Source organism: Toxotes jaculatrix, chromosome 16, assembly GCF_017976425.1.
Source record: "Toxotes jaculatrix isolate fToxJac2 chromosome 16, fToxJac2.pri, whole genome shotgun sequence".
Taxonomy (NCBI): Eukaryota; Metazoa; Chordata; class Actinopteri; family Toxotidae; genus Toxotes; species Toxotes jaculatrix.
The window spans coordinates 1,718,359-1,731,224 of NC_054409.1; the positions used below are offsets into that span (position 1 = coordinate 1,718,359).

General features: G+C 47.8%; 1 protein-coding gene and 4 non-coding genes across 5 annotated transcripts in view; 4 read left to right on the plus strand and 1 right to left on the minus strand.

Annotated features, from left to right (window-relative positions):
- Positions 1–6,462, minus strand: part of LOC121195759 (protein NLRC3-like) — a 30,990-nt gene extending 24,528 nt beyond the window's left edge. The window contains exons 1-4 of the mRNA XM_041059416.1: positions 6,391–6,462; positions 2,401–2,472; positions 2,010–2,238; positions 41–1,844 (exon numbers count right to left, since the gene is read on the minus strand). Of these exons, the coding sequence (XP_040915350.1) occupies positions 41–1,844; positions 2,010–2,238; positions 2,401–2,472; positions 6,391–6,462 (2,177 nt within the window). The remainder of the gene's footprint in view (positions 1–40; positions 1,845–2,009; positions 2,239–2,400; positions 2,473–6,390) is intronic.
- Positions 5,501–5,691, plus strand: LOC121196702. Its single transcript, XR_005896140.1, has one exon. It is a non-coding gene; the product is annotated as a U2 spliceosomal RNA (small nuclear RNA).
- A 503-nt stretch (positions 6,463–6,965) lies between the features above and the next one.
- Positions 6,966–7,078, plus strand: LOC121196234. The gene has a single exon (XR_005895707.1). It is a non-coding gene; the product is annotated as a U5 spliceosomal RNA (small nuclear RNA).
- Positions 7,079–7,502: 424 nt separating this feature from the next.
- On the plus strand, positions 7,503–7,666 carry LOC121196447. The gene has a single exon (XR_005895909.1). It is a non-coding gene; the product is annotated as a U1 spliceosomal RNA (small nuclear RNA).
- Positions 7,667–11,945: 4,279 nt separating this feature from the next.
- Positions 11,946–12,137, plus strand: LOC121196716. Its single transcript, XR_005896147.1, has one exon. It is a non-coding gene; the product is annotated as a U2 spliceosomal RNA (small nuclear RNA).
- Positions 12,138–12,866: the final 729 nt, after the last annotated feature.

Below are 12,866 nucleotides of genomic sequence, written 5' to 3' on the forward strand. Positions count from 1 at the left end.
TTATATAATGATTAATAAATCCAACTATCTATACACTTACAGAGCTTTGTTAGAGGCTTTGACAACTGGCAGCAGCTTCAGAAGAGCCTCCTCTGAAGCAGAGTATTTCTTCAGGTCAAACATGTCCAGATCTTTTTCTGATGACAGTAAGATGAAGACCAGAGCTGACCATTGAGCAGGAGACAGTTCATCTGTGGAGAGACATCCTGAACTCAGGGACTGTTGGATCTGCTCCACGAGAGAACGATCATTCAGTTCATTCAGACAGTGGAACAGGTTGATGCTTTGCTCTGCAGAAGGAGTCTCTTCAATCTTCTTCTTGATGTACTGGACTGTTTGCTGATTGGTCTGTGAGCCACTTCCTGTCTGTGTCAGCAGACCTCGTAGGAGAGTCTGATTGGTCTGCAGTGAAAGACCCAGGAGGAAGCGGAGGAACAAGTCCAGGTGTCCATTTGGACTCTGTAAGGCCTTGTCCACAGCCCTCTGATAGAGCTGCGTTGGATCAGGTTTGTATCTGAACAGTTTAGACCAATTGGAGGTTGATCGTTCTTCTGACAGCAGATTGACTCCAGAATTGATGAAGGTCAGATGGACATGAAGAGCAGCCAGAAACTCCTGAAGACTCAGATGGACGAAGCAGAACACCTTGTCCTGGTACAGTCCTCTCTCCTCTTTAAAGACCTGTGTGAACACTCCTGAGTACACTGAGGCTGCTCTGATATCGATGCCACACTCTGTCAGGTCTGATTCATAGAAGATCAGGTTTCCTTTCTGCAGCTGCTCAAAAGCCAGTTTTCCCAGAGACTCAATCATCTTCCTGGTCTCTGGACTCCAGTGTGGATCTGTCTCAGCTCCTCCATCATACTTAACGTTCTTCAGTTTGGACTGAACCACCAGGAAGTGGATGTACATCTCAGTCAGGGTCTTGGGCAGCCCTCCTCCCTCTCTGGTTTTCAACACATCCTCCAAAACTGTAGCAGTGATCCAGCAGAAGACCGGGATGTGGCACATGATGTGGAGGCTTCGTGAAGTCTTGATGTGGGAGATGATCCTTTTGACCTGCTCCTCCTCTCTGAACCTCTTCCTGAAGTACTCCTCCTTCTGTGGGTCAGTGAACCCTCTGACCTCTGTCACCATGTCAACACACTCAGGAGGGATCTGATTGGCTGCTGCAGGTCGTGTGGTTATCCAGAGGCGAGCAGAGGGAAGCAGTTTCCCCCTGATGAGGTTTGTCAGCAGCACATCCACTGAGGTGGACTCTGTAACATCAGTCAGGATCTCAGTGTTGTGGAAGTCCAGAGGAAGTCGACACTCATCCAGACCATCAAAGATGAACAGAACCTGGACCTCTTCAAACCTGCAGAGTCCTGCTTCTTTGGTTTCAGTAAAGAAGTGATGAACAAGTTCCACCAAGCTGAACTTTTTCTCTTTCAGCACATTCAGCTCTCTGAACGTGAATGGAAATGTGAAGTGTATGTCCTGGTTGGCTTTGTCTTCAGCCCAGTCCAGAGTCAACTTCTGTGTTAAGACTGTTTTCCCAATGCCAGCCACTCCCTTTGTCATCACTGTTCTGATTGGTCCATCTCTTCCAGGTGAGGCTTTAAAGATGTCTTCTTGTCTGATGAGTGTTTCTGGTCTGGCTGGTTTCCTGGATGCTGTTTCAATCTGTCTGACCTCATGTTCATCATTGACCTCTCCAGTCCCTCCCTCTGTGATGTAGAGCTCTGTGTAGATTTGATTCAGAAGGGTTGGGTTTCCTGCTTTAGAGATCCCCTCAAACACACACTGGAACTTCTTCTTCAGAGCAGATTTAAGTTTACGTTGGCAAACTTGAGCAACATGTCCTGAACGAACAAACAAGAAACAACATCAACGACTGATTCATAAAGAAAACATGACATGTTCATACCCCTAAAGAACACACATGAACATATGTCCCTCCATGTCCTGAGACGATAGTAAATGTCCCATTTGTCCATCATGTTGAATCTTTTGAGAAATCCTCTTACTGCTGTGCAGACAGCCAGCCAGCTCCTCCTGCTTCATTCTCCTCAGGAAGTTCACTGTGATCTTCACAAAAGCCTCTCTGCTGCTCCTCCTCTGCTCTTCATCCTCACCATCCAACACCTCCTCATCCTTGCTCTGACTCTCTGAGAATTCTGGGTAATCTGGACTCACAGCCTTCTGGATCTTCTTCAGCTCCTTCTTCACAAAAGTTACAATGTTCTCCTCCAGCAGCTGGAACAGAAATCTATATGAATGACACAATCAAAGTAAAACCATGGAGCCAAACATCAGATCCATGTTGGACACGCTGACAATCCACTGGTCTAAAAAGTGCAGCATGGAGATTATTGTCAACACAACAGATGTCAAAGTAGTTGTTGTCCATGTACAGACCATAAATATGGAGTCCAGGTGTGTTTGATGCTGCTGGGCAGACTGAGCACTGGGAACCTCTGAGCTCTCCTGGTCCACTCTGTGGAGGAATCATGAAGAATTAGCTCACATTATGTTTGCAGCATCTGTGAGTGTTTTATGCTTTGTACACAAACAACAACTGCTTTTATGTTCTGTGGTGACTGTCCTGATTAAAGCAAACACTACTGTGCTGTGACATTCTCAATGAGAGGAAACAAGCAATCAGTTCTGTACCTCATGACTGAGAGTCATCACAACAAGTCCACCTTTTAAATGATTAGTTTTAAGGACTCACACAGGGTTTGACCGAAGTCTCACCTCTGCTACAGGACACTAACACAAACACTGGAACTGGATAGGTGCTGAGTTACAGGGAGTTTTAGTTCTGATCTGAATGACACATATAAGAACATAAGAAGTGCTTTTCTTGAAAAGAGAAACATCAACTTTGCCACTAAAGCCTGTGTTTCAGCCTGATCATGTTCATATACTGTGTCATTCATGAAGCCTGGAGACAAAACACAATCACTTCATCTTTCATAGAAGACCAGTTATACAGGACAGCTGTCTGATACATTTTAAACTCAGCTGCAGCTCACTTCTTTGCAGCAGAGGGAGGCTGTCCTTTGAAATCTATGGGGACATCCTTTGATCTGTCACTCTTCATGGACACACAGCTGGGCTCAGGTCCATGTTCAGGTCCAGCAGAGTCTGGTGTGTGCTGCTGCTCTGGCCTTCAACACAACACACACAGAGCTTTGAGTGTGAATAATGATGGTGCAGTGATGTGAGTGCTGAGCTCTGACATGGAGAAGAGTCATGGACAGTTAAAGATCCTCATCTCACCTCTGAGCTTCTGGTCTGGATCTCATGATCTCCTCACAGATTTTTTTAGGGGGAGGGGCTCCCTCCTCTCTGTCCTCACACTGAATCATGATGCTGAATTCACGTCCACATCAGCTCACACACACTTTCTACCTTCATCTGGAGAGAAAACACAAATCATTCATCTGCACATCAACTGAAATCCTCTTCTCCATCATTTGTCCTGTAGAAATATCAGCTGCTCCTCCACTGATTGGCTCTTCTTTCCTCTTTCATATCAGTGTCAGTTGAATGCAGTCAGACAGCAGTGTGAGGCAGAGGAAGCTGCCATCAGCTGCTGTACTTCCACTGTCAGTCCACTAGATGGGGTCATGAAGCTGCAGTGAAGTGCAGAGCAGCACACACAGGATCCAGGGACGAGCATTTCCATTCACTGACACACAGACTGAGATCCACTGGTTTTATCTGACACAATCTAAAAATCCTTCTTTCTAATTTCACTTGAGTAAAAGTACACGAGTGTAATAAGTAAAATATACTTCAACTGTCAAAAGTAAAAGTGCTGATTATGCAGAACAGACTCATTTGGTTTTCATTTTATTTAAAGTAACTGTAGCTGTGAAATAAATGTAGTAAAACAGTGAAATATTTCCATGTCTTTCATTTTATCATTGATCATGTTTAAATACAATTTTACATCATCAGGACTTTTTTTCACTGATCTTCCTTTTGGACTCATCACAGTTTCTGTTCCTGCTCACACACACACACACACACACACACACACGCACACACATACATACATGAATGTCATGAACAAACGGCCATCTTTACTCGTCTAAAGTTTCCAAGCTGATATTTCAGTTTGAGACGACGACTGTTTCAAACCTCCTCCTGATTTAAACAAACTCCATCCAACTGTAAAACACTCGTAATAAACCAGTTTCTCCAGCTAAAATAACCAGAAGAACTAGTGACGTCACTGTGAACATTTTCCACAAACTAGAGAAAACCATGTTCCTTTAATGAAGACAAATCAAACCAATCAAGAGCTCCACTTACTCAATTATTCCCATGGAATTCATCCCTCTGTAGCTCTCTGCTGTCTCTCCTGCGCCATAAAGTTTGGTCAAAATGAAAGTAAACTACAAGGGTTTTCCCAGAGAAGTGTGTGTGTGTGTGTAGGTGTAGGTGTTTAGGTGTGTGTGTGTGTGTGTGTCTGTGTGTGTCTGTGTGTGTGTGGTCTCTTCATTATCCAAATATGCAGTGTGACTGGTTGGACTGAGTCTCAGTCAGACTGAAGTTCACATGCTGAAATGTTATGTGATATTTAAGCACACAAGATCACAATGTTCAGCCCAAAAATGTTTGGGCACACACATACAAAAAGTAGTTGTTTTAAATATTTCCATCTTACCTGGAAAAAGGAGAAGAGAGTAGATCCTGGTTAGAACTTGGATGAGAGACCGCCTGGGAATACCAGGTGCTGTAAGCCTTTTATCTACATCTCCAGTGGAAAAAAAAAATCACATCTACACACATCTACAGGACACTCATTCACAGTACCAGGAAAAAGGTGCCGGAGTGAACTTTGAACTTAGCTAGTTCCCGCCTCCTCCTCAGACTAACAGCAAGAGAGGTGGGACTTAAGGCAGAACAACCAATCATCAGCCGGTCACACTCAAAGGCGGTGTCTGAAGCCGTCTGAAGCAAGAACAGGAGAGGGAGGGGAGAGGAGGCAGCCGCTGCGTGTGTGAACACAGCGGCCCGAGAAACGGAGCGAAAGTTGTGAGGCGTTTATGCAAAACTGCAGAAAAAAAACTGTGGGTGTTGAACCCTCTCGCCGGGAAAGGTGTGAGTGTTAAAACACCCACATCCCCAACGAGTGCGATGCCCCAGGAAGTGGGCATGGCCTTTCCGTGACAAAATGAAGTGTGGGCTTTCCTGTCCGACTTCGCTGCTTGTTTGTGGAAGAAATGTGTGCTAGATATTGTTCTAGTATGCTTTACTTTTAGGCTTTGGTGGGGAACACCAATGAGTTGAAGCTATTTTTGGGCGGCTTTGCCGTATGGCTGAGCCTTTTGAGTTGGTGAAAAGTCAAACATCTTTGTATAGCGCCAGGGAAAAGTACACAGCAGACAGATGGGCGGAGTTGCTAAGTGGCAGCCATCGATAAGCTGGCTTACAAACGGGACACCGCGACAAGTGACGCTTGTACCAAGAGCTTGATTTGGACGTCAAACGCTTGGGCCTCGTCGCTTCTCGGCCTTTTGGCTAAGATCAAGTGTAGTATCTGTTTTTATCTGTTTAATATCTGATATGTCCCCTATATGGGGACAACGTATTAAAGCCATTTTTAGGAGATGGAGCTGAAAAGGGAGCTTGCTCCGCTCACTCCACGCATCGACCTGGCATTGCAGTTCCACCAAGAACGGTGCACCTTTCTCTTACTTTGTAGAAAATCAAGCCCTGACACAAATGTTTAGTTAGGAGTCAAACTTTTACAGTGGCTGAAGGAAAATGCACCAAAGCGCCTGCAAGTTTTTACCAAGTGAATTGTGCACAACCAGTCAGTTGACTTACTGATATCACAAAGTGAACCCCGCTCAACAACACAGTGCACTTCAGCCACGATGATTGGTCGCAGACTCCCTGAAAACGCCTGATCATTTCCCAGACTTTGTAGTCTCCATGTAAAAGCCAGGCCTGGTTTTGATGTGGATTTTTCAGGCCAGGCTGTGGGCCAATAATTGAAGCTGAGTCAAAGTCCGGCTGAGTCCCCACACCGTACTCTTTTGCTCTAAGTTGTTTTCTCCCCAAAACATTTCTGAGCGTTCAGAGTCACAGTAAAATGATGGAGACCAGAGAAGTTGAGTCCATAGAGCTTTATTCTTCAATACAGAAATCAAAAGCCAGAGTTTCCTCTGCAGAACAAAGTCATTTTCACCATCTGTATATCATTTTTTACATTGTAAGTTGTAGGTGTGTTTCAGAGCAAAGGGCATGTCTGATCATGCACCCTTTTGATCCTATTTGTGTCTAAAATTCTCCCTTCCCCCTTGTATCAAATAACTGTTTCTAATGGAGGTTTGGCTTCTGTTGGCATGTTGGTTTTTTTTAAGTACTGCACGTGGCCTTACATACGACCAGTGGCAGACTGTCGATCAGGTTCAAGGACAGGTCTGGGTAGAACTGACTGGGCCTGTCCCTTTCCATTTCCCTTGGTTTGATTGGTGTGTTTTTATTTGCATGAAAACTTGCGTCAAACTTCTCTTTTTTGCTCCCTTGTTTTGCAGGCCCGCGCTCTACTGGTGTCCCCTTTTTATCTGATGTTAGCCTCTTCCTCTTCTTAATGTTACATGCACTGACACCTTCCCTCACACAGTGCCATCAGAGTACCATAGCCCATGCAGTGCAACGCTTGTTGTACAGCAGTAACAGAGTGGCACCCAAGACAGCTACAGGTACTAGATAAGAAGAAACAAATGGATTCTCTCTCCTGGAAGAATACACACATGGGTTAGGACACATTGCACAAAACTTGACACCACAGTTTCTACACAAAACCACCGGAGAGAGCCTCTGAAAAAAGACAAGAAAAAAACACAAGAGGGAGGGCAGGCTGGGATTTAGCATGCGGAAAGCCAAGGGAGGCGCACCGCGATGGTGGTAGCTGGGATGACTAGGGTCCTCAGCTGCTCTCTGGGATAGGCCTGTTCTGACTCTTGTTTCTCTTCATAACGCACAAGTCTTTTGCCTTTTACTAAAGACTTCCGTGGAGAGGAACACCAATGAGTTGAAGTTATTTTTGGCTGGCTTGGCCGTATAGCCACAAGCATGAGCTCCACTGTCCGACTTTGCTCTTTCTTTGCTGAAGAAATGCGTGCTAGATGTTGTCATTTCACTGGTATACTTTATTTTTAGGCTTTGGTGGGGATGCTGACGTCTTTGAGACAAGAAAAGTGTACCACGTGGACCTTTGCTTTCTTTCCCAAAAGACAGCTTGACTAGTGGCATTTCACACAGTGTTCCTTTGTTTTTGGCAGAGCAGTGCATGATGGGTGGATCCAACAAAGCGTGTTTGCCGCACACCGCAGCCTATTTGCAGCACTGTTTGTGTCTTTTCAGCCATAAACGCAACAGACAAAGGGGAGCTGATGCTCAAGGCGCTGAAATGTGGGATTATGCATTGCAGGCACCGTCAGCCAGAGTGCTGTGCCTGGTGACCACCACCCGCTCTCTTCCAACTGCAGCTCATACTTACCTGGCAGGGGAGATACCATCATCAACAAAGTGGTTCACCCAGAGTGAGGCTCAGCCATTACACTCCGGCTGTGATGATCCCTGCGAATTCCCCAAATGTGGGACTCTCGACTGCATAATTTCTGGTAGAGGGGGACTGTGTTCGCGCTCTCCCCCGTGCGTGTAGAAGGAAACACTATGTGTCAGGAACGCCCATGTGCTAACCTGTTGAAGACTCTCCATCTTGTGAGGTGGCTTTGTTGATTTAGAGTTATATGTCAACTTTTGCAGTTTGTCCACAAAGCGGCAGTGTTGCTCTGCAGAAGCTCTCTGGCGTACGCTACAGAGTGGAGTGTTTAGTCATGGCAATTACCCGTGCTCCCACTGGAATTGGGGAAGTGGGCGTGGCCTATCCGTGACAAAATAAGATAAGATAAGATAAGATAAGATAAAAATACTTTATTGATCCCAAACTGGGAAATTCAACTGTTATAGCAGCCGTGTACAGGTAATAAACACAATAGTACAATGAAAAAGCTAAATAAAGCTAAGTGTAAGTAACAGTCAGCGGTAACAATAAGTTAAGTTTGTGAAACCAGAGTACAAATGTACAAAGTAGTACAATGAATTCTCCAGAATGTGCATAGTAGCAAGTCAGTGCACCAAAACAGTCGAGTAGTATGGATGTGCAAATATAAGAAGAATAAGAGTGCAGGATGAATAAGTATATAAACAACAATGAAACAATAAAAACTATACCACTGTAATATGAATGTGCAATATGAGAGGAATAAGAGTGCAGAATGAAATATTCTTATAAACAGCTATGGAACTATAAGAACTGTAAAAACTATAGAACAGTAATATGAATGTGCAAAATAAGATGAATAGGAGTGCAAGATAAAAAATTGTTATAAATAACTATGAAAACTATTAAGACTGTAAAACTGTAGGACAATGATATGAATGTGCAAGAATAAAAATGAATAAGAGTGCAGGATGAAATACAGTTGTAAACAAGGTTAAGGTGCATAATCATCATAACAGCAATAACACAGGTTATCTCTGGCACAGGGGTGATGAGTTATACAGTCCTATAGCATGTGGCAGGAATGATTTCCTGTAGCGGTTCCTATGACAGCGAAGCTGTCTGAGCCTTTTGGAGAAGGCGCTCCGCTGTCCGTCCAGTGCAGTATGGAGAGGGTGGTCAGGGTTATCCATGATGGATAACAGTTTGTTCAGAGTCCTCCTCTCCATCACTGCTTCAAAAGAGTCCTGTTTGCAGCCAATGACAGAGCCAGCCTTCCTGATCAGTTTGTTCAGTCTGTTGGTGTCATTGGCTGAGATGCTGCCCCCCCAGCAGACCACAGAGGAGAACAGAGTACTGGCCACAACAGACTGGTAAAAGATTTCCAGCATCTTGCTGCACACGTTGAACGACCTCAGCTTCCTCAGGAAGTAGAGTCTGCTGCAGGCCTTCTTGTACACAGCAGTGCTGTTGGTCTTCCAGTTCAGTCCGTTGTCGATGGTCACTCCCAGGTACTTGTACTCCTCTACAGCAGCTACGTCTCTGCCCTGGATGCTGAGGGGCTGAGGAGCTGATCCCTTCCTTCTGAAGTCTATCACCATCTCCTTGGTCTTGTCCACATTCAGCAGCAGGTGATTCACTCCCGCCCACTCTACAAACCCGTCCACCAGCCGCCTGTACTCCCCCTCCTGTCCGTCCCTTATACACCCGACAACAGCAGAGTCATCAGAGAATTTCTGAAGATGGCACGACTCTGAGTTGTACTGAAAGTCACTGGTGTATAAGGTGAACAGGAAAGGAGAGAGCACAGTGCCCTGAGGGGCTCCCACACCACCCACCACCACATCAGACAGGACACTGCCCAGCCGGACAAACTGTGGCCTGTCTGACAAGTAGTCAGTGATCCAGGAGACAGAGGACTCACTGACACCCATCAGCCGCAGCTTCCCACCCAGCAACAGAGGCTGGATGGTGTTGAAGGCACTGGAGAAATCAAAGAAAGTGATTCTCACAGTGCCTCCACCTCCATCCAGGTGTGAGTGAGCACGCTGCAGCAGATAGATGACAGCATCGTCCACCCCAAGGCGTGGCTGATAGGCGAACTGCAAGGGGTCAAGAGAAGACTTCACCTGCGGCCTCAGGTGGGCCAACACCAGCCTCTCCAGCACCTTCATCACATGTGATGTGAGCGCAACTGGACGGTAATCACTGAGGCCGGATGGAGAAGACTTCTTGGGGACAGGAACCAGGCAGGAGGTCTTCCAGAGGTGTGGCACCCTCTCCAGACTGAGGCTCAGGTTGAAGAGGTGCTGGAAGACTGCAGACAGCGGGCTGGCACAGGTCCTCAGGATCCTGGGGCTGATGCCGTCCGGACCAGGGGCTTTGTGCAGGTTGACCTTCTCCAGCTGTCTCCTCACCTGCCAGGTTTCCAGCGTTAAGGAGGGGGGTGGGGTCAGGGCAGGGGGAGGGGTGATGGTTTCAGTCCAGTCCGGTGAGCTCACTGAAGAGGGGGGAGGGAGGGGCGGTGAGGGGGCAGGGGGGGGAGGGAGGGGCGGTGAGGGGGTGGGAGCAGGAGGGGGGAGGTGTGGGGGTGGTGGGGGAAGGGTGGAGGAGACCTGGGCCGTTTGAGAGCTGAATCTGTTGAAAAAGGTGTTCAGCTCATCAGCTCTCTCCCTGCTGCCTTCAGTCAGCCTGCTCCTCCCCCCACATCCTGTGATCTTCTTCATTCCAGACCACACCTCCCTCATGTTGTTCTGCTGGAGCTTGGCCTCCAGCTTCCTCCTGTAGGTGTCCTTGTTCTCCCTCAACTTGTCCCTGAGTTGGTGCTGCACCCTCCTCATCTCCTCTCTGTCTCCAGACCTGAAGGCCCTCTTCTTCTGGTTCAGCAGGGCCTTCAGGTCACTGGTTACCCACGGCTTGTTGTTAGGGTAACACCGGACAGTCCTGGATTGCACAACAGTGTCCTCACAGAACTTAATGTAGTCTGTGATGCAGTCTGTCATGCTGTTGATGTCCTCTCCATGAGGCAGGCAGAGCGCGTCCCAGTCTGTACTCTCAAAGCAGTCCTTCAGGGCCTCCTCAGCCTCCTGTGTCCACCTCCTCACACTCCTTTTGGACACAGGCGTCCTCCTGACCATAGAGACATACTTAGGAGACAGCAAGACCAGGTTGTGGTCAGACCTGCCAAGGGGGGGGAGGGCAGTGGCACTGTATGCTTCCTGTGCATTAGCATACAATAAGTCCAGAGTCTTGTTTTCACGGGTGGGGCAGTCTACATACTGTGTAAAGTCCGTGAAAGTTCTGTCCATGTTCACGTGATTAAAGTCCCCAGTAATCACAATGAACGCGTTTGGCTGTTGAGTCTGTAGCCGAGATACTGTGTGGCTGATGACGTCAGCGGCAGCCTCCGCATCAGCTGATGGAGGAATGTAAACAGAGACCACAATGGCGGACGATAGCTCTCTTGGTAAATAATAGGGCCGGAGTCCCACAGCTAAAAGTTCCACATTCGGGCTACAGAGACGCTCTTTAACTCGGACATGTCCGGGATTGCACCAACGTTCGTTCACATAAAGCACAATCCCTCCTCCCTTCTTCTTACCGGAGTCAATCACGTCTCTGTCCGCCCTCACGGTCACAAAGCCAGGTAGAGCAACGCTGGTGTCCGGGATGTGTGAGTGCAGCCATGACTCCGTGAAACAAAGCAAACTGCACCCGCGGTAATCCCTCTGGGTCTTGATCAGCGCCGCCAGCTCGTCAGTCTTATTAGCCAGAGAGCGTACATTCCCCATAATGATCGAAGGGACAGCAGGCCTGTGTCTCCATTTCCTTGCCTTCACCTGGACTCCGGCTCTACATCCACGCCGTCTCCTCCGTAACTCCTTCGGGATTTCGTGCCGTATTCCCTGCGGCAGCCCAGGTTTACTCAGCGCTAGCAGCTGGTCGCGAGAGTAAACAATGGGGCCCCCGCACCGCGTGTTACACTCCATTACAAAGTAACGAGAGTAGCAGCAAAAGTGCAAAAGAAAGAGCCTGGAGCACACAAAAACCAAGCAGTCCTTTTGGTGTTTGCAATAAATAAAGAAATACTATAAAAAAATAAGACTATACTAAATACAAAGTAAAGGTAAAAGACACCAAGTACGACCGGAGCTGCTGTAACAGGCGTCCGCCTCCTGGGGGTGCGGCGCCAAGAAAGATCTCTCCAAGTGTGAGCTCTCCTGTCCAACTTTGCTGGTTGTTTGTGGAAGAAATGTGTGCTAGATGTTCTAGTATGCTTTATTTTTAGGCTTTGGTGGGGAACACCAATGAGTTGAAGCTATTTTTGGCCGTCTTTGGCAGCCATTGATAAGCTGGCTTACAAACAGGACACCGCGACAAGTGACAGTTGTACCAAGAGCTTGATTTGGACATCAAATGCCTGGGCCTCATCGCTTCTCCGCCTATTGGCTAAGATCAATTGTTGTATCTGTTCTTATCAGTTTAATACGTTGTTTCTCATCATCATCATCATTATCTGCCGCTTATCTGGGGCCGGGTCGCAGGGGCAGCAGTCTAAGCAGGGATGCCCAGACTTTGCTCTCCCTGGCCACTTCCTCCAGCTCTTCCGGGGGAACCCCCGAGGCGTTCCCAGGCCAGCCGAGAGACATAGTCCCTCCAGCATGTCCTAGGTCTTCCCCTCCTGGCCTCCTCCCGGCAATACATGCCCGGAACACCTCCCTAGGGAGGCGTCCAGGGGGCATCCTGAATAGATGCCTGAGCCACCTCAACTGGCCCCTCTCGATGTGGAGGAGCAGCGGCCACACTCCAAGCTCCTTCCGGATGACCGAGCTCCTCATCCTATCTCTAAGGGAGTGCCCAGCCACCCTGCGGAGGAAACTCATCTCGGCCACTTGTATCTGAGATCTTGTCCTTTCGGTCATGACCCAAAGCTCATGTCCATAGGTGAGAGTATGAACGTAGATCGACCGGTAAATTGAGAGCTTCGCCTTTCGGCTCAGCTCCTTCTTCACCACGACGGACCGGTACATCGGTCGAACGCTTTCTCCAGATCCACAAAACACATGTGGACTGGTTGGGCGAACTCCCATGAACCCTTGAGCACCCTATAGAGAGTATAGAGCTGGTCCAGTGTTGAACGACCAGGACAAAAACCGTATTGTTCCTCCTGGATCCGAGGTTCGACTATCGGCCGAATCCTCCTCTCCAGCACCCTGGCATAGACTTTCCCAGGGAGGCTGAGAAGTGTGATCCCCCTATAGTTGGAGCACACTCTCCGGTCCCCCTTCTTGAAAAGAGGGACCACCACCCCTCTCTGCCACTCGAGGTATACTGTCCCCGACTGCCACGC